At 39.8% G+C, this 25,805-nt stretch overlaps 6 protein-coding genes across 6 annotated transcripts; 4 read left to right on the forward strand and 2 right to left on the reverse strand.

Moving 5' to 3' along the window:
* Window positions 1–227: 227 nt before the first annotated feature.
* Window positions 228–756, reverse strand: Bfra_004863 (uncharacterized protein; the record flags this gene model as incomplete). The annotated part of the gene is made up of 3 exons (XM_037335254.1): window positions 228–257; window positions 310–509; window positions 582–756. 3 exons carry the CDS (start codon window positions 754–756, stop codon window positions 228–230), a joined length of 405 nt encoding a protein of 134 aa, XP_037192349.1.
* Window positions 757–9,355: 8,599 nt separating this feature from the next.
* On the forward strand, window positions 9,356–11,353 carry Bfra_004864 (putative carboxylesterase family protein; the record flags this gene model as incomplete). Its single annotated transcript, XM_037335255.1, has 3 exons — window positions 9,356–9,511; window positions 9,595–10,501; window positions 10,587–11,353. The coding sequence occupies 3 exons, from the start codon at window positions 9,356–9,358 to the stop codon at window positions 11,351–11,353; spliced, it is 1,830 nt and encodes a 609-aa protein (XP_037192350.1).
* Window positions 11,354–12,660: 1,307 nt separating this feature from the next.
* Bfra_004865 (uncharacterized protein) lies at window positions 12,661–13,684 on the forward strand (the record flags this gene model as incomplete). The annotated part of the gene is made up of 2 exons (XM_037335256.1): window positions 12,661–12,695; window positions 12,850–13,684. The coding sequence occupies 2 exons, from the start codon at window positions 12,661–12,663 to the stop codon at window positions 13,682–13,684; spliced, it is 870 nt and encodes a 289-aa protein (XP_037192351.1).
* A 1,987-nt stretch (window positions 13,685–15,671) lies between these two features.
* Bfra_004866 (putative dna-directed rna polymerase ii subunit rpb1 protein) lies at window positions 15,672–17,323 on the reverse strand (the record flags this gene model as incomplete). Its single annotated transcript, XM_037335257.1, has 2 exons — window positions 15,672–17,156; window positions 17,228–17,323. The coding sequence occupies 2 exons, from the start codon at window positions 17,321–17,323 to the stop codon at window positions 15,672–15,674; spliced, it is 1,581 nt and encodes a 526-aa protein (XP_037192352.1).
* A 1,862-nt stretch (window positions 17,324–19,185) lies between these two features.
* On the forward strand, window positions 19,186–20,674 carry Bfra_004867 (putative ser thr protein phosphatase family protein; the record flags this gene model as incomplete). The annotated part of the gene is made up of 2 exons (XM_037335258.1): window positions 19,186–19,534; window positions 19,668–20,674. The coding sequence occupies 2 exons, from the start codon at window positions 19,186–19,188 to the stop codon at window positions 20,672–20,674; spliced, it is 1,356 nt and encodes a 451-aa protein (XP_037192353.1).
* A 1,163-nt stretch (window positions 20,675–21,837) lies between these two features.
* Bfra_004868 (uncharacterized protein) lies at window positions 21,838–24,791 on the forward strand (the record flags this gene model as incomplete). The annotated part of the gene is made up of 4 exons (XM_037335259.1): window positions 21,838–22,466; window positions 22,721–22,980; window positions 23,035–23,847; window positions 23,914–24,791. The coding sequence occupies 4 exons, from the start codon at window positions 21,838–21,840 to the stop codon at window positions 24,789–24,791; spliced, it is 2,580 nt and encodes an 859-aa protein (XP_037192354.1).
* Between the last annotated feature and the right edge of the window lie 1,014 nt (window positions 24,792–25,805).

Raw genomic sequence — 25,805 nt, forward strand, 5'->3', positions numbered from 1 at the left:
AAAATCACAATAATGTACCTAAGTAGGCCATGCCCAAAAATCACCCATCCATCCATTTAATCGTGCCATCATAAAGGTTCGTACCGGTTCGTTTGCCGCATTTGTCGTTTGTCGCATGTCGCATTTGTTGCATGTCTAGTCCTAGTCTGTTCGTTAGATGTCTTTCTCCACCAAATTTACTAGTAAGCGTACATACCCAAAGCAGCAAGTTGCGAATCGGGTTCCTCTTAGTTGTCACTTGCCTCGTCGGCAAGGTGCTGGTTGACTGTTAGTCAAGATCTCTTTAGTATCGGTGCCAATTAAACATACCTTAACCAACAAAGCAGCACGATCATCCTGCTCTCCCTCCATATCATCAAGTTGGTCTCGATTAATAGAGAGTTTATCTCTGATCGAGCCCCAGTTGACATACTTCTCGCGATCCAAATAAGCTAATGGGAACTCGGCGTATTCTTTGAGAACCTCTTTCCATGTACGGTCGACTTTAAAGCTTTGCATGGCCATAGTCCCTATGCAAATAATCATAGATCAGCTTTTATGCCTTGCAAAGTTAGGTTAAAAAAATATGGAAGGAAACTTACACTTATACTTCTTGGTATAAACACGCTTCTCCTTGGCGGTGAGCAAAACCATGAGTCTAGGAGCTAGGAAGACGGTTCTGGGAGGTGGGAGGGGAAGACCCTTTGCGCGACACTCGGCTCTGCGCTTTGCGGCTCTGGTCTTGTATTTCTTTGCCTTTGCTTTGATCTTTGCCATGGTGATTTATTTATCGAAGAAGGGTTTGTTTAAAGAGAATTGTTTTTGTTGGGTTGGGAGGGTGTCGATGGGTGGGAGGTGATTGTTTAGAATTGAAAATGGATGAAGGGAATTTTTGATTGATATGCTAGTTATTAAGCGAACTACCCTCGAGGGGGAATTAGCTTGGAAATTTTAGTGCGGTATTTGAGTGTGGTATTTTAGTGTGTGGGTGAATTTGAGTTGGTTATTGTCTGATGTATGCTTTGAATGTTTATGTTGTATCTGAATCTGAACTATACAGTATCTCATCTCTTGTTGTTATTTCTAGAAGAGTTTACAAAGTTGAATTCCTGGTTTTGGGGGTAATTCGACAAAAATCTTGAGAAGAGAATTGTTCTAGCTTAAGGCATTATACAATTTCAAACTGTTTCGTCGAGTGTTGTACTGCTAGGAAGCACTTTGTGTGGAGCTAAAAGTTGTATCTTTGAGAGGCATTTTTGGGCATTGAAAGGATTCGAATAGTACTTTATTGCTAGTTTCCAGGGTCCTGAATGTATCTCGTCGAATACTGAAAGGCTGGGAGTTATACAGAATCAGTCCATACATTTTGGGTTTGAAGTGCAGTTTCTGATTTTGAAAGATTTTGAGAGGTCCATTCTTTACAACTTTGTCTGATTTGAATGAATCTCGTCGGGTTTCGAGAGGATTGGAATAGCTATGATCTAAGTAGAATCTAGAATTCTGGGATATAGTATTGGATAGTGAAAGAAAGTGAAGGGTTTATGGCTCTAGGGACTCATGAGAATTAGATAAGTTCCATCGAGCTTTGTGGGGATTCAAAGTGCTGTGATCAAAATAGAATTTGGAATTTTATCCAATACTTGCAAAAATCAAAGGGTATTTTTGGCATGTGTATGGTTTCATATATTCCAGGAACTTGAGAGGTCACTCACTCATCGAGTATTGTTCAGTCATCGATTCAACAGCCAAGCTACTTTGGGAGGTGTCATGTCATTTACTTGTCATGCTAGAGGTTGGGAATGGTCTCCTGTGGAAGAGAAGGTAGGAAATCTAAGCTACATTGTCGAATATCTTAAAGCTAGATATATTTACTGATCAAGAAAAGTTAGGATAGTTATGTTATTCTTACAGTTTTTGCAGGATTAAGTGTCGATGTACATGTTTTATATGTGTGATCTTTGACACTGGACCATTTGATGTTGTGATCCATGGCATTAGTATTCTTTATGAGAGAGCGTGGAATATGAATAACTGTTTGTTCATATCTAGAAGTGACATTGCAAACATAAGACGCATAAGCCTAGAGTTTGAGAGAGCATGAGCGCTGGTATGTAAGGTAAAGAATGATTAGCTTCGTAAATGCTTCAGTAACTATTTGACTGGATAGCTTACTAGCTTGAGGTCATTGACGAATTGCCATGGCCGAAGGAATGAGTAATATATAGCTAGTTGGCTGATCCTAGGGAGATGGGACATATCCATCGGGCATTAAACTAGTCCAGCATATACTTCGAAACAGAGATCGACCTACACTACTGGATGTGTGAACTCTCTAATTCTTACTGAAAGATTAGTTTCGAAATGACTAACAACTGCTACAAAGCTAGAACATGCACATTAAATGTCAGTCATATACTCTGCCCACACGAAAATGATTCCAGAACCTTCGCCCCCCGAATAAATTATGAGTACAAAGCATGTCCTTGCTGTAACATCCTTTCGAGCTAAAAACTAACGAGTATATACCACTCGCATCCATGATAATGCCAGGCACAATAATGTTGACTACAAAGCACAGATACCGCGATCAAGGAGCCGCATTAACGTCACTTCAGGCCAACGAAGAAAATGACATTTACTACTCTACCGTGCATATACGACTGTTTGAAGTCACTCGATCTGCTGAAAGCAGCAAAGTTGCAACTCACGCTAGATTGAATCGACTCAACGAATTTGATGATGATATGTGAAGAATACTTCCGTCTTACATCGAGTACATAATGGATACCTCGGGTAATGCAGCATGTGAATCAAATACAGAAATCGCTTCAGAGTGACGAGATGAAATAGTGTGGCGTCGCTGCTATTCTGGATATACTGGTCCATTGACAAGAGAGTACCACAACGATGGAGTCACTTCTTGGAGAGAGGAGTATAGAAGAGAACATCCCATTTATGATTTGATAGCTGAGTATGCGCTGCTTTCCTGACTATTTACATCTCAAGCTTTTGCCCTTGACACTACTCATTTACTCAAGGGAATTGATACGAGCACAAAGTTCATCATGGTACTTTTTAATGTGAACATGGAAAACCTATATCTTTCCGCACTCTCGAAATTACCTGTGGTGAAGATTTTGTCCTCGCTTGACAAGTTAAAATCTCCCCATTCAGTCTAGTAAATGGAACAGCGTTCGATGTTAGTGCCTTCCCACTGGATGATTCTCAATCTGGTGTCATATCAGTCAACACATATCCTGAACTCGTAGCATTTGATGACACTCGTTGAGGCAAACTTCCATCCTAATCTTGCGACATCCTTCGTAGGTAACGAACGTCTCCAAGACAAGGGTGCAACTATTTGAATCTTTCATATTAACAGATTCAGGTAGCTCACAATATGGCAGTAGTAATTTTGGATTAAGATGTCTAAGTATGAGTTCTTGTGGGTTCACCCAATCTTTGAGAAGCAGGGGCAGGAACTCATCTCGAACTAGAAGCCAAATGCTCGAGAAAAATGCCTACCGGTTTAAGAGACCGGACTGAACCCAGGACGGTAGATCAGTCCACATTGTTTCCATGTCTAGTTAACGCTACAATGATGCAACCTCAATTGCCGATTATTAGTCCATCATGTATTCTTCATCGGACATAATAAGATAGTAATGCACTTCATCCGGAACTTCGCGTGTCTCGGTCAATATAACCGAGCCCCTAATTTTCCAGCTTTAATATGACAGTACTTGATATCTTGTTAAAGAATATTTCAAATCATATGAACATTTCCTCGACGAAGAGAAATTTTTAATTTTAATTTTATCTTTTCGAGAAATACAAATTTTCATATTGATATCTATTCAATAAATATCCCCTCTTCGGTCTCATTTTAATATATTAGTCAATCTACATGTCACAGCGCCAACTACCTGTTCTGTAGTTGCCTTCGTGCCTAAGGCTTACACCACTAGCGCGCCTTACTTCTTATAAGTAGGGTCTCTTCCTTCCATAGTCCTTCTACCCTTATGGTACAATATAAGTCTTTACCTGTACCCTGACACTATATGTACTTTTTAAACTCATGTACAAAAAAATAATTTTATCAAGCTTTTGACATTGATTCAATATCTAAAAATTCTTAGGTGATTGAATTATAGTTACTAAACCACTCCATGCAACTACAGAAGCTTGCATACAAAATGACTTATGACTGCAGCTCAAAGCAAGTTTTGACGAAGTGTTTTGTTGCCAGGATGCCACCATGGAGAGCGTTAGTGTTACAAGAAGTCAATTACGCAAGCCTAGAGCAATCGAAAGACATCGAGAGCTTGCGGGAAGAGTTAGTGTAAAAATGACATGCAAGTGTGAGCGGCGTCACCAAAAATCGCTCTTCCTGGGCAGCGCTCGAAAATGACTTCCGCGAGCGTAAGTAGGAACAAAGACACTGACTGCAATCTGAGAGCTGCCCTTGTATGCCGGCATGAGCACCCGTACTCTATCCGGCATTTCTTGAGCTCATTGGGTATTACCCTACCCTACAAGTATAGTAGAGTGGATACTCAGAAAACCTAAAAAATATATTGGATATCCGGGGTATCTGGGGTATCTATTATATGATCATCCTATATTTTTTATCTGAAAAAGAGTTTATCATTAGTATGTTTAATGATTTAAATATAATTATACGATGTTATATTATATTGAAAATTACTGTAGTGGAAGGGCTCTAGTATTACTAAGGGTATCGATCTTGGTCCTCTCGGAGGGGACCAATATGCCTGCCTAAGGTTCATTTAATATAGCCTGTTAGGTAACCGTATTACTGAGACTATCACGTGTCGTATATTACGTGAAATTGACTTCTACATCTCCTAAGTTAACATGTTATATAACGTGGTTTATCAGTACATGGCCTATATTAATAGATGGCCTACTTTCATCTCAATTTAATTTCCTTATTTTAATATGTGTTTTATTAATAACTCATAATGAATTCAAATAATAAAGAAGTCTATATATTACTTATTATTACAATTATTTAGAAAAATAAAAAGCTAAATACTTGAAAGGTTGTAATACTATATAATATCCTATAATTAATATTATAATATAAAATTAATAATATATTTTCTTATATAGAAATTCAATCTAAATCTTAAAATCTCTTAGAATTAAAAGAGGAAATCATTATTCAATATATAGTTAATATGGATTCGAAAGATTTTGTATTTAAATAAAAAAGAGTAGAAGATATAGTGAATTATATTCTTAAATTTCAAGATGTAAAAAGAATTAGAAAGTTCTAAATTCATCGATTTATTAAACATTATATAGAGCTAAAAACATATTTTAAATATATTTATAATTTTCAAAAAGCTTTTTATAAAGATTCTATATTTATTAAAAACTAATTCCGATTTATATTGAATATATAAACAAAATATAATATTCTCGATTATAATTTATAGAATTTCAATGAAACCAGTTTTATAATAAATATTATAAATACTAATATAGTTATTATTAATACTGAGAGATATAATAAAAATAAAACTATACAATTAAGTAATTAAGAATAAGCAATAGTAATCATATATAATAATAATAAGGGAAATACTATATTGTTACAACGGATTAGTAACAGGCTGTGGAATCACTAACCTATAGGCTATAATGATATTATAGGCCTCAGTGATTCAGCTGTAGTATACCGGGGGACATTAGGTACCCAAGGAAAGCCTCAGGCATATATATAGTATTAGTTATAGGATACCCTAGAAACCTAGAATATAGTTTTCAGGACAGCAGGTCCTAGGAAAGATAGAACACAGTAAGCAAAAAGGCTTCACTAGAATTAATAATGTCCCAGGGGATTAGTCTTAGGACAAAAGAATAAGCTAGAACAATAGAAATCACAGAATAAATGTCATATAATCAAAAGCCGATTGACTTATCGATCGATTTGTCGATCGACTTGTCGATCGACTTCAATACAAAAATCTATATAAGAAATAGATTTCATTACAATATAAAGCTTTGTGCTTAAGAACAATCATTAGTTTTATTACTATAATTACAAGAATTACAACCAGTTACAACCTTATTGAATTCCTACTTGAAGTTTAGTTTAAACTACCTTAAAAAATCTCTAGACACTTCCACGTGACCCTAGAGGCAGCTCCCGTAACATATATCTTCATTTCTAATAATTCAAGAATAAATATATCTTTTCAATTAATATACAGAAACTAATCTTTCTACAAATTAAGCTATTAAATCTATAAGCAATAAATAAATAAATAATAAGATAGAATTAGAATAATTGAAATACTTTAATAAACATATAAGAAATCGAATTAAGAACAAATATAGAATACTAGTATTAAATAGATATAAAAGCTATAAATCAATATTATTCTAAAACTGTTACAAAAAGAATAATATTAAATATGTATATTTACTATTGTATTCAAATCATTTAATTTAGTTTTTTGATATTGAATATTTTAATATTTTAAAATAAGAGTATAATATACAAATTGAGGAATTTATAAAGGTATATATCAATTATATCTTAAAGATTGAATTCTTTATAGTTTTTAAAACTGTATATTAATAATCAATTACAAATCAGAATATAAAATCAAAGTTTCAAGAAATAGAATTAATTCTATTTAATTCTAAAGTAATACTTTCTAAGTTAGATATTCAAATCTATATATTTATTTCTTCTTCTTCCAATTTAGAATCTTAGATTTCTCAAATATTTTATAATCCTATAAAAGTACTTTTTCAATTAACATTAATTAAATCTTGAATAACTTATTATCAATTAAGCTTTTCTATATCTTTATTTGAGATTATATTAACTTTAGCTAAAAATATAAAAAAATTAATATATAAGAATACACTTTTGAATATAAAGATTTATATATTTCGAAAAGCAAATAAAATATTAAATAAATATTGATATACAAAAAAAAACCAATTATATTAAAGAGAAGTATTTATTAAATAAAAAGCTATAAATATATTATTTCAATAAAAGATTAATATTCAAATTCGATATAATAGGTATCAAAATAAAGGAAATTCTAATATAGAGGTATTTTTTAATTAATATTATAATAAATATGAAAAGATAGGTTATAATATAAGAATTTATAAAAATAATATAATAGATTTTAGATTATTAGATTTATAATAGCTTTAATTAATTGATTCAATAATTGTTAAGAAATATGAATTTGAAAATGTAAATTGAGGTGAAAGTGGGCTATCCACTGATATAGGCTATGTACTGATAAACCACGTTAATTATCTTATGATTCTATAATCCAATTGGTTGAATTTTATTAGGATTAAAGCTTTACAAATCCTATAAGTACTATATAATTATACCTAAAGATATACTAATATTTAATGAGATTTCATAAGTTTTTTGTTCTATTTTGTAACGTATAGTAGGTGAGATATTTATCAAAATACCCAGAACATGTACCCGGGCATACCCGAGTAAACCTGGCCGGGTGCCCGTCCCTGCTTGTAGGTTAGTAGGATCTAATCGGCTAAAGAGGTACCAAATCCGCTTTATCCCCCCTTGGTCACTTTGTCATGGTAGCAGTACATCCTGTTGTACACAACACAGTGTGTGGCGTCTTTTTGGGACAAATAGTGACAGAATTCGGCCGTATACATAGCAAAAGCCAGTGTACTACCGAAAATTTCTTCATGTGATCCCCGATCTTCTGAAGATGAGCCATTACCATTGAGATCGATCGCTGCAGAAAAAGGAGCTGAGAAGTACTCATTCAGCTCGGAAACTCTCGAGCTGAAAAGCCATGCATATACTCCTCATTTGCATCTCACCAATCACATGCAATCCGGGAAGAAGCCGTCTTTCGTAGAGAAGAATTATGATATGGTCACACAAAGCGAGGACCTTGATATGTACTCTGTGATGAATTGGGCAGATTCCATTGTTTCGGGAACCGTTACCCAGAATGCTTTTGAATGCATGTGAAACTCGCCACGAAGCATCGTAGTCGTACACGTATCGTAGTCTAACCTCTGGAGTTGTGTGCTTCGGAAGAGGACGAATCATTTGCATTTGATGCCGTTAAATATGACGTCTTTTTGAAACAAATAATAAGTTAACAAAATTCAACTTTTTAGTGCAGATCACTGGTTTTTAATACAGATTGCTAGTTTTCAGTGTATATCTGTCACACGCTTCACAAGGAGCAATATGGAAATGGCTTCAAAGATCGATAATTAGATAAAAGAACTATGCTAAAGGAAGAAAGGTCTTCCTATAATATCAATACCTATATAGGGATTGATCATGTGACTATTTATGTCATTGACTAGGCAGAGGCCTAGGCATGACAATATCGTACAATTCTACAATTTTACCATCGTAAAATTGCATGATCCAAGCATTTATTTGTTCACAAAAGAAATATATAAAAAAGAACTAGTTCATGTAGTTAATTAACTCTATAGACTAATCAAATGCCTAATTTCAAAGCGATTATACGATTACACAATTGTGTGATTGTATAATGTATACCGAAAACTAGCGACCTGCACCAGAAAGTTGAATGTTATCACTATTTGTCCCAAAAAGACACCATATTAAACGTTACACAACATCGCCAAGTACTTTTGGTCTGCGCGTACTAGGATTTTATCGGATCTCTGATTGCTTTTCCGGCCAGATCAGCCCCGCACATTGCGACATGATCTTGTAGATCCCTTCTCTTAGGAATTGAGATCTGAATAATCTCTCATCCATGTGATTGATCCATATCTTCGGTCTCTCTGCAGCTAGGATAGCACACACTATCGAATTGTACATATGCAAAACTAATGCATCTCTACGTTTTCGATCGATGGCAGATTTGTTTCGGAGACTTCCCTACCGTGCGCTGGCCACACCTACCTCTTCGTCACATTCAGAAGATTTATGTAAAATCAACATAATACGTATTTGATGAATATACTACTGTATGTTTAAGCCATTCATGGGATGATGTGACGTGATGAGGGGTGCAGCTAACTACTTATCTGACAAGGTGCCAAAGCTAAAGAGAGCTGGTCGTATCTGCATGGCTAGTCCCATTTTGAATGCAGAGCAATGATTACAGTGCCTTGTAGACCCGTGAAAGCAGTCTGACAGCTCTGTTGTAGTGATACGGCTAGTGAGCATAGCAAATGCATGGGAGCGCGCAACGAGCCGATCTTTCCATCATATGTTTCCAGCATTAGGCACGTTCACTCCATACAATCCTATAAGAACCAAGCTGTAGAGCTGCTTGCTTGATATATCACGGGTCAAAGTTTGGTTGCTGGCTCAAACCCAATACATAATCTCAGAATGTTTTACAAATCTTTCCTGTTCCTCATTTTCAATGCTCTTTTCTGGACCATCAATGCCAAACATGGGAAGTCATATTATTCCAATGCCGACCTTCCAACATTGACCCTCCCATGGGGTACATATAGGGGAGAACTTTACGGAGACGAAGAACAGGTCAGTGATTGTTGTATTACTTCTGCATTCCCCTCTCTATATCCGGCTGAGTTTTGTTCTCACTGACAACTTGACACAACTAGACTGTTCGGTTTTCAAACGTCCGATTCGCTAAACCCCCTGTCGGTCCTCTCCGCTTTGCAGCTCCTCAATATCCTGATGCCATCGAAAACAACAAAGAAATTCAAGACAGCAGTGTCGGCGCCAACTGTATCCAAGCCTTTCCTCCTGCTAAAAATTCAGGGGTTACTACTGAGCCTCCACCAGAATCTACCCAAAGTGAAGACTGTCTTTTTCTTGATATCTACGTCCCCCGTTGGGTTTTGGAGGAGGAGAGTGACGAACAGCTCCCTGTTATTGTCTACATCTACGGTGGAGCCTACATATTCGGTGGAAAAAATACGACATTCAATACACTAGATGGACCTTACTCTGCATATGACGGAACAGGTATTCGCAAAACTACCGACAATGGTGTCATCTGGGTGACGGGAAATTACCGACTCGGAGCATTTGGCTTCTTGGGTGGCTCTTACATGGAACAGAATGCTCAGCCTAATGCAGGTCTGCATGATCAGCGTCTGCTTTTGGACTGGGTTCAAAGATACATCAGCCAAGTCAACGGCGACAAAAACGCTGTCAGTGTCTGGGGGCTTTCTGCTGGTGGAGGATCAATTCTCCATCACCTCGTTGCCTATGGTGGTGCCAAGGAAACATCTCTTTTCAAAAGGGCCGCCATCTGGAGTCCATCATATCAGTGGTCGTATGATCGAGCAGGTGTTTTGCAAGAAACCTTTTTCGAATTCACAACACAAGCAAACTGCGCTGACGAAGATGCTCTCGAGTGTTTAAGAAATGCCGATACAGAGACTCTGAAAGTAGCTAATCAAAATGTTGTCAATCGACACTTGAGTTTGGGATTGTTTCCATTCGGACCTGCTGTTGACGGGGATCTGGTGCCAGACCTCCCAGCGAATTTATTCAAGCAAGGTACACAGATTTCTACGCAACTGCTTTCATCTCCTGCTATAATTTTCCAATTTACTGATAGAACATCACTAATCATGAATCTCAGGCAAACACGTTAGCACTGAATCTCTAATGATTTCTCACGTATACGACGAGGCAAGGCTCTTCGCCGACAAGAATATTAAAACCGCAGCCCAGTTCACAGAATTTGTCACTCTCGCCTTCCCGGGTGATGAACTAGCAGAAGTGAGGCAGAATATCGAGGACAAATACCCCTCGAGTGCATACAATGATAACCAACAGAGGCGTCTCATGGTAGTGTTACGCGACTCGACGTTCGTTTGCAACAACTATCAGATTTACCAGGCATACAAGAAGAATTCCAAAGTCTATGCCACGCGATACGAAATTCCACCGGCTCAACACGGTTCTGATTTGCTTGCTATCATTTGGGACAAGAAGGTCGATGTCGCTGGCCTTATCAAAAGGATAATTCCTTGGCTCCCTGACCGGAGCTCTGAAGTCCTCGAGAGTATATGGGTGTCTTTAGCTTCGAGATACCAACAGTACTTTGCTGCTCATGCACTGACTGGCGATCCAAACTATCTCAATCAGGGCAAGGGACTCGCATGGGAAGCAACAACTGACGATGATAAAGAGTTGACAAACGCACTGAAGGTCGGTCTGCAGTATTCCAATCCTAAACATACTTTCTACTCTCTTGGATCCGATGGTCAGGTGGCTGCGGCGAGCTGCGATTTCTGGAACGATCTTGCAGAAAAGATTACAATCGTCATGGGTAGCGAGAAGAAGCCGACGAGCTTCAGGACTCAGTTTTACGAGCGTTTATGGAGTGGAAAAGGTGAATTGTAGTCGCCACAAGAATGAGGTGAGGGTTTGAGAAAGCTGGAATGGAGAATATGGAAGTGAGGAGGAGATATGATAGGATTTGTCATTTCATTTCTCTAATCTTTGACGAATGGATATCTCTTCTTGCAATCACGGCAAATTTGAAACAATGAAAAATGTTCTGCTTTGACCTATCTGTGCCAAACTTGCAGTGAAATAGCTACAGCTGAGTTATTTGAAATATCGAAAAACCAACGGAACTATTGGGCTGAAAAGTTGCTAGGGCGATACTGCTGCAATAGTCTCAGAACCCATGATGTTTTTCACTTTTATCTTTCTTATCCTTCTCTTTTGATCTTAACGAGGTTCAAACTCCAATGCCATGCCCGAAAGAGTAACCAAGGTGATGGATTGATGTCAAACCCACAGGAACCCTTTGTAGCTACATAGCAAGATTACTCTTTTATTGCATGACTATGAACTTGATAGTCCGAACTCAAAGTTCACTTCACCAAGGTAAGCTCACTAGAGATCCCAGGTCTACAAAGAAGCATCGAAAAAAAGCAAAGTCGAGAGGCTTTGCTCCATAGCTTTCGTGGCCTTCCAAATTTCATGTCTCGTCGAAAATGCGAAATAGTGTCCGGGTCGTCGTCAATAACAATCTGATCATGATTGAACCATGTAGCAATACCTGTAAATCCCCTCTCTTTGGCCAACTTCAACAGTTCTCCCTCCCACTGCATTTTAGCAGATGGCTAAGTAAACTTGACCACATACTCCCATTAATCGTAAAATCGGGGGGTAAATATAGGCTCCCTTTTTGTAAAATGAAGAAGATCAGCCCCAAAAAGATTTAGGCTTGCTCTAAGTGTGATCTTCCTGTGCCTATTGAAAAAGTAGAGGATTCGGGTCTGATCTGTACCGTGGTGTATCAGATATGCAACAAAAACCATATTATTCAAATAGGTAGACTATATCTGAACTAGATAACAGGAATATATAAAGTGTACATCTCAGTGCAGTATAAACTGTGGTTCGGTGATTGGTCAATATCGGCAGTGAGGGGGGGCTCAGGGCCAGCCCAGCGCGGTCTTAATCGAATTTTCTTGGGACCCTGGAATGCTTGTAGAACTCGGGCTTGGCCTTTGCTGTTGTTCTCAGATTCAACATTGCGTTGTCGTCATCTAAACGCCGACTCAACAAAGAAATTCCCGATCTAACAAAGAGATTTCTTCGACAAAGACTTCGGTGCAGTGGATATCACCTCCACAAAGGAGTGTCTGAACAATGACATTGTTAATTTTCAGCTTCCCCCTGAAACAAATCTCAATATGTCTGAACTACAATTGAACAATTCCAACTGCTTGTGTATACATATCGACCTAGTATCTACTCATACTTATTCTCATCAGTTCTACATTCCTTCCATACTACAACACCCACCACATCTTTCCAGCTTTTCGCAAGATTCCAAACACGACGAAATCCAGACTCTAACCAGACAACCCAGCAACAGCCAGGATGTCTTCCAGATTCTGGAGCCACGCACCGTTAGATGTAGAAGAGGAGATGAACCAACGATCCCAGCAACAAAGACCCTCCACCCAATCCCGATCACGATCTGGACCCTGGACCTCGGAGCCCTTGACAAGCGAAGAACGCGCCCGCCGCGCCAATCTTTCCAACGCAGAACGTCAATCGGAAGCCCGCGCCGCCCGCGAAGCTTACGATCAAGCCCAATCCGATTCCCGCAGCGAGACATGGTACCAAGAATCTCCTCCCCGAAGATCCCGAACCCATCGATCCAGCGCCCACACCACACCGACCTCATCGGGAAACTCTCAGTTCTTCCAAGGCAGCACTCAAGCCAAGAGCGCCAAGCAACAGAAACAAGAGCAGAAAGCCCAGAGAGCCGCCGAGAAGAAACATCGTCAAGAAGCTCGCCGCGAAGCCGAAGAGCAAGCTCGCAAGGAAAAGAAACATTTCGAAAGCATGACCCAATGGGAATATGCCAAGCAATGGAGTACTTCCGATCGGGCGGCCTACGGAAACGCATTCGATGACTTCTCTGCCTCGGCAGCGGCGTTCATCAAGGACAACACACAGAAATTTCCTCGACTCAAGAAACATGGTTGTGCGCGAAATAACTGTGTTCAGGGTGAGATTCTCGGGGTTTGCCATCACGAAGTCGAGATGACGCTTCGAGGAAGCGGAGTTTTCGATGAGAAGATGATGAAGAAGGAGAGGTTGAGATGGCATCCGGATCGATGGACAGGAAAGGGAGATTTGCAGACCAAGGCAAATGAACTCTTTCAGCTCATTCAAAGAATCATCGATGGTGATGTTAATGCATGACTGCTCTGCAATTGTGTGTTAACGGATCCGTAAGTGAGAATCCGGTGAGAGGACGGAGAGAAGAGGAGTAGTTGAGCTGGTCTTGCTACTGAAGAATCGAAGACAGGTGAGAAAACGAGTAAGAAATGGCTGAGCTGGTCTCGCTACCCACGTTCCTTTATAAATTTTCATTTGTTGAACTAGATTTCCATTGTTTATTTTGTCATTCATCGGATACAGATTTCCATATTTCCTTTGTCTCTCTATCAACTATCAATCAAACAAAAAATACAAAATATAAAATATGAAAACATTCATATGTAAGTAGAAATCCTATTGATGCCAATTGTGACTCTCGAACCTTGACCTGATTTAAGAATGAAGTAATACTATCTATCTATTTCCATGAAATGAACTTACTTATACTATAGCCTACCTTCTCAACACCAGTTGCTACACATCAACAGACAAGAATTTCATTTCCATGACATCGAATTCCCTACCAAACTCCCGCACCGAAACACACTAAAACCTTCCAGACATCAACTCACAACCCCGCAAGACCCCAGACCTTGTCCTCGTAACTAAAAAAACAGACCAACTCCCACATTGATGTTCAAGTAAAACAGATTCTATGTCTATCCTAGATTTATTACCTCACTCCTCGCCCCATCTCCCCCACCCGAGATCACGATGACCCTTGTATACACACTTAAATACAGCGCGCCCCGCCCCATACCTCTGGTAACCCAAAGCTATATATACATCCCTCTCAACCCCATCTGCACATCCATCCACCCACTCGTAAGTCGCTCGCAGCTCAAAGCACAACATAGGAACTTTCCCGTTTCTCGGTATCGATACCAAGGTTTTGGACTGGAATTCCATGATGGAAGTCCTCAATAATATTGCATACCGCTACTCACTTGAGCAACACAGACAGATCAGCATGGGTGTGGACGTGAACGCAGAGGATATCTCGATTTCTCAATATTTTTCAGTTTCATACTAGGTACTTATCTACTCGCTGTCTATACTACCTGGTACCTAGCACGTATGCTCCCACTCCCACTCCTTCCTGACCCTCTGCCTCTCCTCTTCCTTTTCCGTTTCCTTGCTCCTCTTTCCCTCTCCTTCCATCCCATCCCTTCACTCCCAATTAAGCTGCCTGCCTGCCCCTGGCCTCCAATTGCCACAGCACAAGATGCAATAATATCGCTCACATTCGCATTCGTATTTGCGACAGCTGTAACTGTAGTCGCCCTGGATCCTTGAAGCAATGCTGAGCATAAGATGCTAACCAGTTTGAAATTATCCATTCTCTCGCCCAAGCGCCCTTCCCTCCCTCACCGACAAAAGTTCCCCTTCAATCCAAACCACAACACTTGCGCCCACTTGTCTTCAAATTTTACCATCAGAATCTCCCCTCGTGCCCATGCATCCTCCACCTAGCCACACAATATCGCATCTTTGAAAATCGCTTTGGGGAATCAAAACAAGAAACACAAAAAGAGTAAGCCACCCCTTATGCCACAATGACGGCACAAAACAAAAAAAGGATTATTAGGAAATTTGCTGTTGGAGTGTGTGGTAAATTCATAAAATTCGTCATCAATCCTTCTTTCTCTCCATCCCTCCTCCTTTCCCCCTCACCCCACCATCTTCATCTTATTCCTCCTCCCCCCACTACCACATCAATGAAATTTAATGTTATGTCGCGTGCCCAGCACAAATTCCGGATCTCAATAGACAATTAGTGCAGATGGAAAAGTTTCAACAAGTAATTATGAATTTCTTTGATGATGTGTTTATCCACGAATGAATGAAATGGAAAAAAAAAAGTTGGCGATCGCTCAGACCTAGTCTTTAAGTTAAGTATGAATCCATCAGCTCCGTAAACGCCATAAAACTTGCTTGCTTGCATGCTTAGCTCAATTTACACAGAAAAGAAAAGGGAAAAAACTCCGTATTGGTGAAGAGAACGAATTCCACATCCGTTCTCAAAAAATTACATGATGACGCAACAGCCACAACCTTTGCTCGACTCAGGAGAATCTTGAACACGAATTGGTGGCTTAGGATCTGGGATATTAACACCTTGCGGTTTACCAGTTGCGATTTTTGGCATTGTGCTATAACTTGATGCTCTCTCCACTGGTGATCTAGGACCCGTACTTAATGTAGGTGATTTAGGAGTCATGGCGGAAACAGGTGAGACTGGCGAAACTGGTGATGGAGATTGTGGAGCGCTTAATGGCCATTCTGGAGCTTGTTCTTCTGACTTTGATTCCTCTGGTCCATCTGGTGGTGGCGAAAATGAATCCGGGCGTGGTCTGTATCCCTGTTGATTTAATGGCCTAAAATCTTTATCATAAACATTTCCATATTTACCCTCCTTCTCCCATTGTTCTTGTTGCATACGTTTTGCATGAGTCGGAATTACTTGTTGATCGGGAGGTAATCTAGGATCAGGTTTGTACATAGTAGCCAGCCAAGGTGGGTCACCTTCAGGTCGTTTTGATGTATTAATTAAGTCGCCTGAACGAGTTTTTGGTCGTATATCTGGCGCGTTTGTTCCGCTCGGCTTTTGTTTTTGTCTTTGTGTTGATGTTTGTCTACCTCCGGGAAGTGCGGCATTTGCGCCAATAGATCCTTTCCGTCCTGGCGCTTTCTTTGTAGGAGATCGTTCGGATGGCGATGCACGAGCAGGTGTAGGTGATACTCTGGCAGGAGTAGGCATTGGAACATTTGAAGAAGACTGTGTAGCATCATCAAGTATAAGTGAACTTTTGACACTGTGACTCCGGCTTCTTGCTTGCTTAAATGATAATGGGTCCTCCTCGTCATACCAATTGTTGCTTGTTTTCCGAGCTATAGGTGTGTCTCGTTCGAGGTAATCGATCGGTATTGGTAGGGGACTCGTTTTCGATATTGGTATCTTCGATATACCTTTCGCACCTAAATCTCCAGCAGACTCTTCAGGTAATCGTAAATCCCAAGGATTACCTTCTCCATCTCCATTCGCCCCCATCTTCTGCCTTTTTTGCCCCTCACTTCGAATGGCATTACTGGCATCTTGACTACGATCCCGTCGACTAGATTTGCTTCCTGTTCTTGGACGAGGTATCGGGATTCCCGCTGCTTGTAATTCTTCATTCTCAATTCGGGCCAATTTGTCTCTGTGAATCCACCGAGAATGTTCCACATCATCCATTTCATACGTTCCACCATTCATACCTTTCTTCCCCCCAGAATCCATACTTCGACCACCTTTGTTATTTCCATATGAATCCAATAAACTATCAGGAGCACTAGGAGTATCGCTGATGTCACTGTTCTGTCGATTTAATTCATTTGCGCGAGCTGGAGCCAAATGGTTATGATCGAGGCGAGGACCAAAGGTTTCTGTACTTGGACGTAATGGGTAACCGTTTGTTTGGGAAATTTGTCGATTGTGATTATGATAGTCGGTGACGGCAGAAGGTGAGGTCGGCTGGAGGAAAGTTTAATTAGCATAACAACTTTAAAAAAGCCGAAGGTAACCATAAGATTAATTTTTTTTACCTCTACTGGCACAGAATAATTCCAAGAATCTTGACCGTGAGAACTACTTGGCGGTGTCAAGCTGGTATGGGCTTGCGATGTAGAGATCGTTGCCATACTGATTCAAGACCTTTCACCCCAAGATTTGAAGATCTGCCGAAAACGACCTTCCCACCCTAAGAGTGATTCAATTCTTCCCTACCAATGCTTTCCGATCAATCTTCTTGTACCCGGACTTCTTTTGGTGTAATTGGTATGAATGAAGTTGCCTTGATCTCTTCGAATTGGCGGAACGAAAGGTCTCTTTCTTCGTATCTTTTGTTAAGGTGTGACAAAACCAAACCAAATTAGAACAAGACTTTTCTTGAATGAATTCTTAGCACTCAATTGTTGAATAGATCCTTCTTGATCATCTGGGTTGGTCGATAGGAAAATAGGAGAGACTTTCTGTATGTAATAGTGAATGTAGTGGACTGGTGAACGTGCGTCTGCAGTGCGGCAGTGCCAAACAGAGACACAACGGCGATTATACCGACCAATTAAATTATTTAATGAATAAGTAATACCGAAATGAAGATAAGTGAAGCTGTTGGTGAATGACCGCACTGAGACTTATGACCATTGACCGGTCCAACACAGTTCTTTTCTTCCTTTCGCCCTCTTTGTTGTTGAGAGCGCGAAGAGGTTTGAGAAGAAGTCGGGGAAGAAGTTGGAAGAGAGTTGGAATAGAATGCTCCGAACGGTTAATGGTCAAGGTACTACTAGGTAGGTAAATACCTAGTAGATCGAATGAACGGGTAATTTGAGCATTTACCTAGGTAGGTAGAAATCATGAATAATGAATAAGAAAAAACGAAGCTATCAAACTATACACGGAATACTGCCTACTTTTGAACAAGGGGAATAAGAAATCATGATCAATAATCTTAAGTCTTGCGAAAGGAGAGGTGAGTACCTGGTAGCTTTTTAAACATTTATATCAGTCCGTCCTAGTATCGTTCATTCATATCGTTCATACCGAAGACCAGTCAGTTTGTGCAGTGGATCAACGAATGAAATGAAAGACTTTCCCAAATGCTGGGTCCTTGACCAGAGAACTCCCAAATGGCTTGAATGGGTAGAACAAATCATCGTGACCCAACGTGCCCATTTAACTGTTGAAAAGCGGATACAAACCAGGATTGGTATTGGTTAATCATTTTGGCAGGTGGTCGAGAAGGTATCCGACCGGTAATTTGATCTGTGTTCAATAAAAACAAACTTTGAAGTACCCTGGTTCCTAGCAATCCTTTTTTCTCCGAACGTCAATGTTCAATGTCTATCAATACAAGAAAGAGAGAGTGTGTGAGGCGAGGTGTGTGAGGTATAAGATGTAAGGTTTGAGGTATGAGTGAGATGTGAGTGAGATGTGAGAGAGCTGTGAGAGAGCTGTGAGTGAGGTGTGAGTAAGGTGTGTGTAAGGTGTGTGTAAGGTGTGTGTAAGGTGTGTATAGGGTGTGTGTAAAGTGTGAGGTGATGAGGCGAGTTGGATAGAGGAATAGATGAAGGTATTGATGAATATCATCCTGCAATGTCGTCTCTCTAGTACTGGGTAGAATCCGGGTGAGTATTAGGTATGTATAAGGCAAGAAATCAACACATCGAGGCAATTTCGTCAAATCAACCCAGTGGATGAGTCTATCCTTTTCCCTCCCTTCCCAGCCTTGTCTAGAATGTTGGTCTTTTCCCTTGCCCATTAGACCAATTATACGTCAAGGGAATGTGTCATTAATATATTATTAATGACAACGGGTAAGGCTACTACGACCTTCTTCGTGCCTTCTTTCTTCCGATATTCATTATATTCCTGCAAACTACAGTGCCGGCCAGTATATCTTCCTACCTCACACTTATCTTCACTGACCATCATCGTACCCCTGACCTGTCAAAATCCTAACTCATTCATCACCAGAGAGGGGTACTCTTAAAAATATCACAACATGGTCGATCCCTCCTATGAACTCGACCGTCTAACATATGAACCCTCTCATCACTCTCAAGATTCGTGTACTACCTCATCATCACATGAGCCTCAAAATTCATACCTTACTTCACCCTCTCCGGAACCTCACATACCTACAATAACCCGAACTACTCGTACTCGCAGAACACGGTTCGTTTGTGTTTCCGATACACATAATGGTGTTGCAAATGGATCATTCAAACTACCACCCGGTGATGTTCTCATTCATGCAGGCGATTTAACAAATCAAGGAAACTATGCGGAATTAGAAAAAGCAATCAAATGGATTGAAGATGCTGATTTTGAAGCCAAAATTATCATTGCTGGTATGCATAATATATCCACCCAGGTCTTACTAGGGGATCCATCCCCCTACATTCACCAACCCCATAAAAACGTTCTATTTCCATCTTCATTTATTCCGAACAAAGATAATGTAAAAACTAATCATTATGTAAGGGAACCATGATATAACACTCGATCCACCATTTTACTCTCAATATGGTCTTTACTTCCATAATCAAAATCCACAGGATATCAATAAGTGTCAAGAATTGTTAGATCGTTCCCCCTCAATTCTATACCTTAACCATGAAGCGGCAGAAGTTTCTTTAGCATCACCTACAGGTCCACATACTACATTTCGTATTTTCGGTTCTCCTTTTTCCCCAGCAAAAGGAATGTGGGCTTTCGGTTATCCACAATCTGATGCTTCCACAAGATGGGATGATATTCCTTTGGATGTGGATATTGTACTTACTCACACACCACCAAAATATCATTGCGATGAAAGGAATGATCGTGTAGCTGCTGGATGTGAATATTTACGTCAAGCTTTATGGAGAGTTCGTCCACGATTAGCAATATGTGGACATGTTCATGAAGGAAGAGGTGCAGAAATTATTCAATGGGATCTTGGGTCTTCAAACATTAAATTCAAGGAGGATGGTGTGGTTCGTTGGGAAGATCCGGGTAAAGATAATAAAAAGATGTCTCATATCGATTTGACTTCAAAAGGAAGAATAGGAGGAAATGCGTTCAAGAACGACGGGGCCTTTGGAGATTGGGAAAATCAAACATGTGAACCTACTGCTAGTATCAGTAACCTAACAACGTCAATTGGAAGTGGTCTCCCACTTTTACCAGAAGAAAGAACAAAAGATAAAAAGAAATGGCACCGAAACAATTCTACGGCTAAAATGGCAATTTCAAATGTAGCGAAAAGATTACTTGCGATACCAGAGGAGATACTTTCCCCAGCTCGAGGACAAGGTGGAGCACCACCATCTTTACGTTGTGATGTAGAAGCTCTATGCGGACGAATTGGACGACAGGAGACATGTGTGATTAATGCGGCGTTGATGGCTTCTAGTTGGCCTCATGGAAAAGGAAGGGGAGGGAAGAGGTTCAATAAACCTATCGTTGTGGATATTGATCTGCCTGTTTGGGAAGAGGTAGAATCATGATGCTTGTAGATAGCGGATGATGATGATAATGATAACCATAAATTGCAAAGTTTGCGGTTTCACAGTGTTGTGGTAGGTTGTGATCGTCGTCAACGGTCTTGAAAGAGAGTGTGGTTTCTGGCACGGAGGCCGAACGTCTGGAAGATAAGATTATTAGCATAAATTCTGCTCATTCAAGTGGAGGGATCTGGATTGGTATCTGCATGTCTCGTCTTGGCTTTAGTAATCCATGAATCTTCTCATCGATCGTTTCTTTCGTCATTTTGATCCAGACTCAGCCGCACTTCCAACCTCCTTCGTAGCCAACCATCAAATCCATCGAGTTCATACACGCCCTTAATGACATGAGTGTCCTCAAATGCCGTCTTCATGAAGCTGACTACTTGTGTAAGTATGTGCGAGTGCACAAGTATGAGTGCCGCTGTGGATGTGGAAATACCTAGGAAGTCACAGGCGGGGTTAGTCAAACGCTCGCATTGAGTCTCAATGAACAGTATATTTGAGAAGCGCGTACTTTGAGAGGGGCAGCCAGTAGAATCCTCTCCGTCTCCATGATCAGATTTCTAGCGAGTAGTGTAGCATTTTCCCGTATTGTATTCGGACGCATGGAAGGCGCAAAAGGTATATTCGGAGTAATTGATTAAACTCTGGACGTATTTTTGTGGAAAATGGCAGATTCAATCTTTGATAATCGTACGAAGAACTGTGGAATCGAAGTAGTATGTTCAATGTTGCTGAAGAGGCATGCTATTCAATTTGCTTTGGCACACATTGTGGTTTGTGATGCTTTTCTGGGGCACTTGTAAAGCTTCAGTTCCCATATCATTTCTGTCTCCTCTCTGCAGCCTTGATCGCTTACTGATACACCTTAGCAACCTCAGTATCCAGCCGATCTTCAGGAGTTTCCCCCCACAACATTTCATTTTCATTCAAAGAAATTGAAAATGTCTTTTCGTTCTTTTCGTCGATCTAAAGAATCTCTGCTACCGTTTACCAAGTCGCCAACGCCGCCATGGCATTGTGCAGAAGATTCGCGTTCTCCGAGACGTCCGAGATCGAGATCGATGTCAACACGTTCGATTCGTCGATGACGTGAAGGCATCAACCCAGAAGGCCCAAACTTAGGGTTCATATGGGGGTACAAAGATCTAGCACCATCACTGATGTGTCAAGCACAGCCTCAAAAATTGAAGCGAAGTGCGCATCAGGAAAATGACGTGGCTGAAAACTCTTCTCAAGGAGAATATCGAGGTTCCGAGCGATACTTTGCAAGAGAAAGCAGAGGACGTTCGCAGACTCCAGAAGAGCTCAATGTAGAGGTTTATACACAGAAAAGTGTGAAAGAAACTACCGTGAAATCGTTTGCGCAAGATTCGCATGGTCAAGCCACAGAAGCTGATGAAGAAATGCAATCTGTCGATGCATTGACAAAGCGAGACAAAAGAATCTCGGATCTTGAGAATGAAAATACCATCTTGAGATCAAAGCTTTGTAAGCTCTCAATAAAAAATACCTCGTTCAATGAGCAAAGAGCAATGCTTCGCAATACGATGATGAATCTTAGAGAAGAGAATGAATCTTTGGGGAGAATGCTGAATCAAACAACACCCATGACTTCAACCCCAGTGAGATTCGGATCTCGCCCAAAAATCTATGTTCGAAACCCTGCTGCATGTTCCATGGGTCCTACTCAGGACGCATCTAAAATGCCTATGATGGGTGAATCTTCTGCAAACAAGAGAAGTTATGCTGAATTTTCCGAACCATGTCAAGATAGCTACACGGGACCGCGGTCAAATATTAGGGCTGCAATCAATCATCGTCATTTCACTATTTGTATTCTTTCTTTACCATGTAAATTCAATGTAGGCTCTAAACGTAGCAAGAATACCCAAAACCTTCTGCTATTTTGGAATCCAAATTAATTCTAATAAAGCCGATAATGTTGGCTTGACAGTGTGAAGTCAAAAAGAGGGAATGTAGATGCCGCACGTGATTTCCATTTAGTTCAATTTCCAAAGCTGATATTTGTATGGTTTCTGAAAGGAAACACTTCTTTTTCCCCAACAACAACAACAACAACAACAACAAAGTCGATTCTTATCAAAGATCGGCAGTCATGATAACTTACAAGTCGAGAAGAGCAGAAATGCTGGAGAGACTGTTTGTAGAAGAAAGAGAAAATGCTGAGTATTCACGCGCGTTGAAAGAAGCTCAAAAAGAAGCTTCAAACTTTGAGGTGGTCGCGTCGTTGCCCAAGCTAGAAAAGCTGAAGGCAATTGAAAGTGCCGTTTATAAGAAGCTATGTAAGTATAATGAACAACACTCCTTTTTAATGAAAATTTGCTAACAACCTCTAGTCGGTGATGATCCATCAGATATGAAGACATCCTTGACCGATGAGGCAGAAGAAGAAATCCTCGAATTGGAAACACTTCCCCCCCCTGCCAGCGAAAAGAAGACGAATATCGTCGACGCAGCTTCAGCAGAAGGGAACGCATTCGTAGAATCTAACCTAAGTCACGCGAATCAAGCTTCCAAGCCTGCTGCCCCTGCAGAAGTTAGACCGTTAAGTCGCTTAGAAGAAATTCAAATGCGAGTCGGTACTAAGCTCAAGGAAGAGATGGGTGCTGCGGCCTGGCAAAGACGAAAATTAATCAATGCAAAGGACGTCGCCTATGAGAAAGACAGATTGGAAAGGATAAATTACCAAGCGAAACTCATTCCGAGGAAACCTGGTGGCAAGATACATCAATACACGTCCTTTGCTCCCGCTACATATGATTGTAGGACATATTGGTCTGCAGAACATGGTTCACAAATCCGAGCTGCTCAAACTGCATTACATGTACGTTTCCAGAGCGTATTCGAAAAGGATGTCGAATTCCGCTTGTGGCCTGAGCCAGCAGATTGGAAAGCGTTTGAGAAGAATCCTCAAAAAGGTAGAGAAATTCTTGCTAGGGCGGAAAAGTTTCTGGATTTCTGGATCTGGGATTTCTTGTCCCAAACACACGCTACAGATCGAGTTCCTCTAATTACTTGTCTTGATTGGTTCTTGAAAGGAGACAAGTCACCTAAATACAAGAGATATGTCAAGCTGTGTGTCACTCCAAAACCGGAGAATGCCGTTGCAGCAAAGGCATTATTCCAAGCCCATACAACAAAAGTCTGGGGTGGCTTACCAAAGGCTATTGCTGTCTAAGACAGGAAATTAAACAAGGAACATGCTGAAAGAATAGCAAAAAACATTGACCCAAGTACTATGGCTCAGCCATCCATCGAAGAGGTTTACAGAAAGCTAGTTGACGATGAAGGATGTTCAAAGGTAGTCTCCAAAGAGACTACTATGCGAAATCGTCTAGGTGAATCCGACAGTAAACAAGAAGTTGCTAAAGGCACTATTGATACCAGTACCAAGGATGCAAAAAAGTCATATCCCAAGGCAAGACAACCGGAATTTAATGTCCTCCAAGTGAGCGCTGATGGTACACACGAAGTTATCTCAGCCAAAGATTCTCGTGGTGTGACTCATATTTCCCAAGCAGCTGCTGATAAAGCTGATGAGGAGTACGCCAAGGATTGCAGGCAACTTCCAAATGCCTCTCCGGACGGGGACACTGTTGTCGAAGCAGAACAAGACTCAAAGGATGAATCTGATTCTGCTTCTGATTCAGGTTGCCCATTTTCAAACCCTATTGAAACTGATGGGCTCCGCGGACGACCACTTGGTCCCTGGTCACCAGCCATTGAACCTCGTCAATCATTTAGGTCATCTTTTGCTCGTCGTTCATCAAACAATGATGACCGTCCCGTGGCCAACTTTACCAATAGTCCCCGTGCGTCGCACGATAATCTTTTTGGTGATTATGGTAGGCTTCTCGCTGGATATAGCTGTCCTCGTAGTTGGGCTGACGAGTCCAGAGAGCCCTCTCCAGTGCGCGCTGTACAAGCAGCACCAGAGGTGACTAGTTTTCGTTCCGTATTCGGTTTCAATAGACCAGATGATGTCACAAGTGGAATGTCTTCGCTAAGTCTAGAAAAGACAAAGCCGCGCAGAAACAGTGCAGAGACCTTTTTACCTCCAAATAAGGAGTTTCGGTGTGAAAACTCCGGATGAGCTGAGGTGGTGTGGTGCGGTGTTGAAACACCTTGAATTTTGGGGTTAGGATTGATAAAGGAGTTGTAGAATAGAATAAAAATGGTATTAGAATGCATGTCTCCCCTTTGATTATGATCTTGTGACAACATAAAAGCGCTAAGATGCTTAGCTAAGATTCTTTGATTGAACTTGTAATATTTCCTCCTGTCGCTATATCCATTCGTTCGTAACTAACACGAAATCACTCCATCATCAAACTTCAATCCGAGTAAAGGAATAAAGGTTCAGATTACCTTACAAATATTTATCACAGAGTTATTTTTCAATTCATTCAAGTCTCGCAATGAGAAAGTAGAAAAGAAGTAGTTCAATTACAATAGATAACTTATCTATTCGAGTTGTACTTGAAAGTACTCAAGTTCTCATTCGGCGAATGAGAAGTAGGACAGGAAAACAAAATTTGAAATTAATTCTCAAAACAAGTAAACTTTTATTCAAGTCATATTTCTTTTTGTACTCAGAAATTTTATTTTAAAAAAGATTATTATAGCATTTTAGTTTTATTTAATTAACTCCTGAAAAGAGGTTACATATTCGAGATATAGATATTTAGTTTGATTATATAAATAAAGATTTAAAATATTTATATATTTATATATTTTTAAACTCTATTAGTCGAATAGATAATCTAATATAAATAATCGTTCCCCTAATAGATATTAATATTCTCAATATTTCCTATAAATATTCTTTTTGTTGATTTTAATAATTAAAATTAATAAGTAAAATTGATATAATAAACTATAAATTTTATAAGCTTAATTATATGAATAAAAATCTAAGTATATTTATATATTTATATATTCTATTAGTCGAATAGATAATCTAATACAAATAATTATTCCTCGAATAGATATTAATTTTCTTTATATTCTTATATATATTCTATTTATTAATTATATTAATTTTAATAATTAAATTTGATATAGTAAATTATAAATCTTATTAATTTCATTATATAAATAAAAGTCT

The sequence above is a fragment of the Botrytis fragariae genome, assembly GCF_013461495.1.
Source record: "Botrytis fragariae strain BVB16 chromosome Unknown tig00000054, whole genome shotgun sequence".
In the NCBI taxonomy this organism is placed as follows: Eukaryota; Fungi; Ascomycota; class Leotiomycetes; order Helotiales; family Sclerotiniaceae; genus Botrytis; species Botrytis fragariae.